Consider the following 3224-nt stretch of genomic DNA (forward strand, 5'->3'; position numbering starts at 1 on the left):
ACTGGTGTTTTTGGAATTTTGCTGGTCTTTACCGCCTGTGCACATGCCACTTTTCAATAAAGGATGGCTAGTCCACCTGAAGCAAGACTGATGAGGCACCAGGGCTCAACTTGTTGCTAGGCAAGCATTTAAGTCAAGCAGCTGGTTTCACAGCATGTAGATAAGAACCTGCTGCAGCCACTGCTAAAATGTTTTGACTGTCTTTGCTCCAAGTGGTCTCTGCCTCTCCACACCCAATAGCTATGCAATGGCACAGGAAATGCCTGCCTGGGGAACAACAAAAGACCACAGTCTCCACAGTATTTGCACAAGTCACTTGCCTACTTTCCTAGTGATCCCGAGGGAAGAGGGGGGTCACAAAGGAGAGTGCCCGGCAACACTGTCATTGAACTGCAAGGACGTGCAAAGCTGTGCTAGAGGAAGTGCTTGCCCACAATGTCACTTTGCTCCAGGTTGGAGGAAGGAGTCAACAGCAAAGGGGAACAGACTGCCACGGCTTCCATGCTGGGCCAGTCAGAGGAAGGGAATGACCCTCTAAGAGCACACATGCAGCCGGAGGCGGGTCATTCCAAGGTCCTGGTAGCTGCAGAGTACTTACCTAAATATAACCCTTGTACCATGTACACTCACCCTGCAGGAGGGGTTATAATTAGCAAAGTGCCCAGGCCAAAAATAAAGGCAGAGGAGATTGCCCCCAACCCCCAGTGGCTACTGTGCCAGTCAGTCAGGGCAAGAGCCAATAAACAGCAAAGCTTAGATGGCAACAAAGCCCCTGCCTTGGACAACAGAGACTCGAGCTCAGTTCTCCGGTGGTGGCACCAACGAACAGCTGGTTAGGCGCTCCTGGGCTGTTGCTTTTAGCTCCCTTTGAGGGGGGCCTCCAATGCTGTTTCAGCAAGAGAGGCTCGGTGGGATCGCCGCTGCTTGATGCTGGTGCTTCTGAATCTGAAAGTGCTGTTTTGCTGCAGGTGGGTGGAACACAACCACAGGGATTTTTCTGTCCTGCCTCAGTGGCCCTGGCCTTTGGCTGCATGCATACCTGTAGTAACCATTTTTTGTACGTTCTCCCTTATGGGGTAAAGCTATTCGGTCATACGGAACATGCCAAGTGCTGAGAGCAAGATTTAAATGCAGAAAAGAGATGGAGCTGCTACTCCCTGCCAGTAACAGGTTAACCAGGCCTTGGGCCTCTGGTCAGGTTAAACTCAGGCTTTGAGAGACACAATGGGTACAACCAGGGAACAAAGGCGGAATGAGCCTGTTCGGCTGGCTTAGCACAGGTAGATCCTGCCCCTCCTGGCACCCTTGCTCCCTTTGTATTAACGGAAGGCGCTGCAGTGCCAGTTCCTCTAATCGTGTCTGCCCGTCCCTCTCTTTCAGGGCAAACAAATCTGGTGCCCATGGGGGACTGGTACCTGCTTGGAAGGCTGCTGGAGAGCGTGCAGGAGCACTCCACAGTGGTAGGCAAGGTCTGGCTGACGGTCCTCTTCATCTTCCGCATCCTGGTTCTGGGTGCTGCTGCAGAGAAGGTCTGGGGGGATGAGCAGTCCAACTTCTCCTGTGACACCAAGCAACCAGGCTGCCAGAGTGTCTGCTATGACAAGACTTTCCCCATCTCCCACATCCGGTTCTGGGTGCTGCAGATCATTTTTGTCTCCACCCCCAGCCTCATCTACCTGGGTCACATCCTGCACCTGGTACGCATGGAACAGAAGGAGCGAGAAAGCCTGGAAGCTCAGGGCAGTTGCCCTGCAGGACAGCCTAATCCCACCAAGGGCTCCATTCGGGATACTCAGGGCAGGATCCACCTCCAAGGGGTCATCCTACGAACTTACATTTGCAACATCATCTTCAAGAGCCTCTTTGAGGTGGGCTTCATCTTGGGCCAGTATATCCTGTACGGTTTTGAGCTGAAGCCTCTCTACACCTGCAGCCGGTGGCCCTGCCCCAACACAGTCAACTGCTACATCTCCCGCCCCACTGAGAAAACCATCTTCATCCTCTTCATGCTAGCCGTGGCCTGCCTCTCGCTCCTACTCAACATAGTAGAGATGTTCCACGTGGCCTTCGTCAAACGCAGGGTGAGACAGCCAACCAGACACAGTCCAGGTGCTAAGGAGGCAGCTATGGGTCCTGACCCCCACGGGCCCAGCAGCTCTCCTTCATCCCACAGGATAACTTTGCAGCCTGGTGACAAGGCCATTAAGGGGGACAGCCCTGGAGAAGGGATGGTGAATGACAGCCCCACTTGGGTGGCAAGCCAGAAGCGAGACAGCAGGTGCAGCAAGAGTGGCAGCAAATGGAAGCCCAGCGACCTAGCTGTTTAGCCTGCCATGTGCTGTGCGAGAAGACAGTGAAACAGTAGAGCTGATATGATCAGCCTAGGACCCAAACCTTGAAGCCTCTCCCATTGTCTGGCTAGAAAAGATGAAACACAGACGCCAGGAGCCTCGAAGAGTGGAACTGCGGGGAGAGCTTAGAAGACCCCTCTTGTTGCCTGGGCCTGTCCTTCAGCCCTGTCCACGCCTCTTTCAAGACAGACAACAATAGCTGTGTAGAGAGACAGGAACAGAGGCTGCAGAAGTGGTCTCCCCAACTCAGCAGAAAGCTCTGGGCTGATCTCGTAGCAAAACAGAGCATCTCACAACAAACTTTCTGGCTGCCACAGTCCATACTCCCATTTTTAAAGAGGATGTGGAAAGAGCTACCCCTTTTGTCTCACAGAGAGAACAGCAGCAAAGACAGCACGAAAGTGTGCTGGATGTGGGGACCAGGCTTGGACCTGGGAGGAGGTCTGCAGAGCCTCTCGCCACCTAGTGGTCAGGAGCAGACAGGGACACACAAGCAGCAGGATGACACTCCTCTGTAGGCTCCACAGTGCAAAAAAGGAGGAGACTGAATTTGCCTCTCATCGACACATCAGCCTGCCAGATCACTGGCCTGTCAAGGGACAGTATTCTGATAGGCAGTGGCTCTCTCGGGTCCCGAGTTCAAATCCTTCAGTTTACCTACTGCCTAGCCTTTTCCCTAACTGGAGACACCAGGGGTCTCTGCATACAAAGCAGATGCTCTAGTACTGAGCCACAGGCCCTCCCCACGGTCTCGGATGCCCACTGGTGCATAGGTTCCAATACTACGGAAAAGGGAACCAACCCGCACTCCCTCGTCAGCAGAAGCGGAGGCAGCAAACTGTCCTCCGCCGAAAGAGAAGCAAAGACGGCGTG

The 3224-nt window shown here is 53.8% G+C and overlaps 1 protein-coding gene across 1 annotated transcript; it reads left to right on the forward strand.

The window, feature by feature from the left end:
- The first annotated feature begins 1400 nt into the window (after positions 1-1400).
- LOC125442537 (gap junction alpha-3 protein-like) lies at positions 1401-2384 on the forward strand. Its single transcript, XM_048513929.1, has one exon. It carries the CDS (start codon positions 1401-1403, stop codon positions 2325-2327), a length of 927 nt encoding a protein of 308 aa, XP_048369886.1. The 3' UTR covers positions 2328-2384.
- Positions 2385-3224: the final 840 nt, after the last annotated feature.

The sequence above is a fragment of the Sphaerodactylus townsendi genome, linkage group LG13 (assembly GCF_021028975.2).
Source record: "Sphaerodactylus townsendi isolate TG3544 linkage group LG13, MPM_Stown_v2.3, whole genome shotgun sequence".
Taxonomy (NCBI): domain Eukaryota; kingdom Metazoa; phylum Chordata; class Lepidosauria; order Squamata; family Sphaerodactylidae; genus Sphaerodactylus; species Sphaerodactylus townsendi.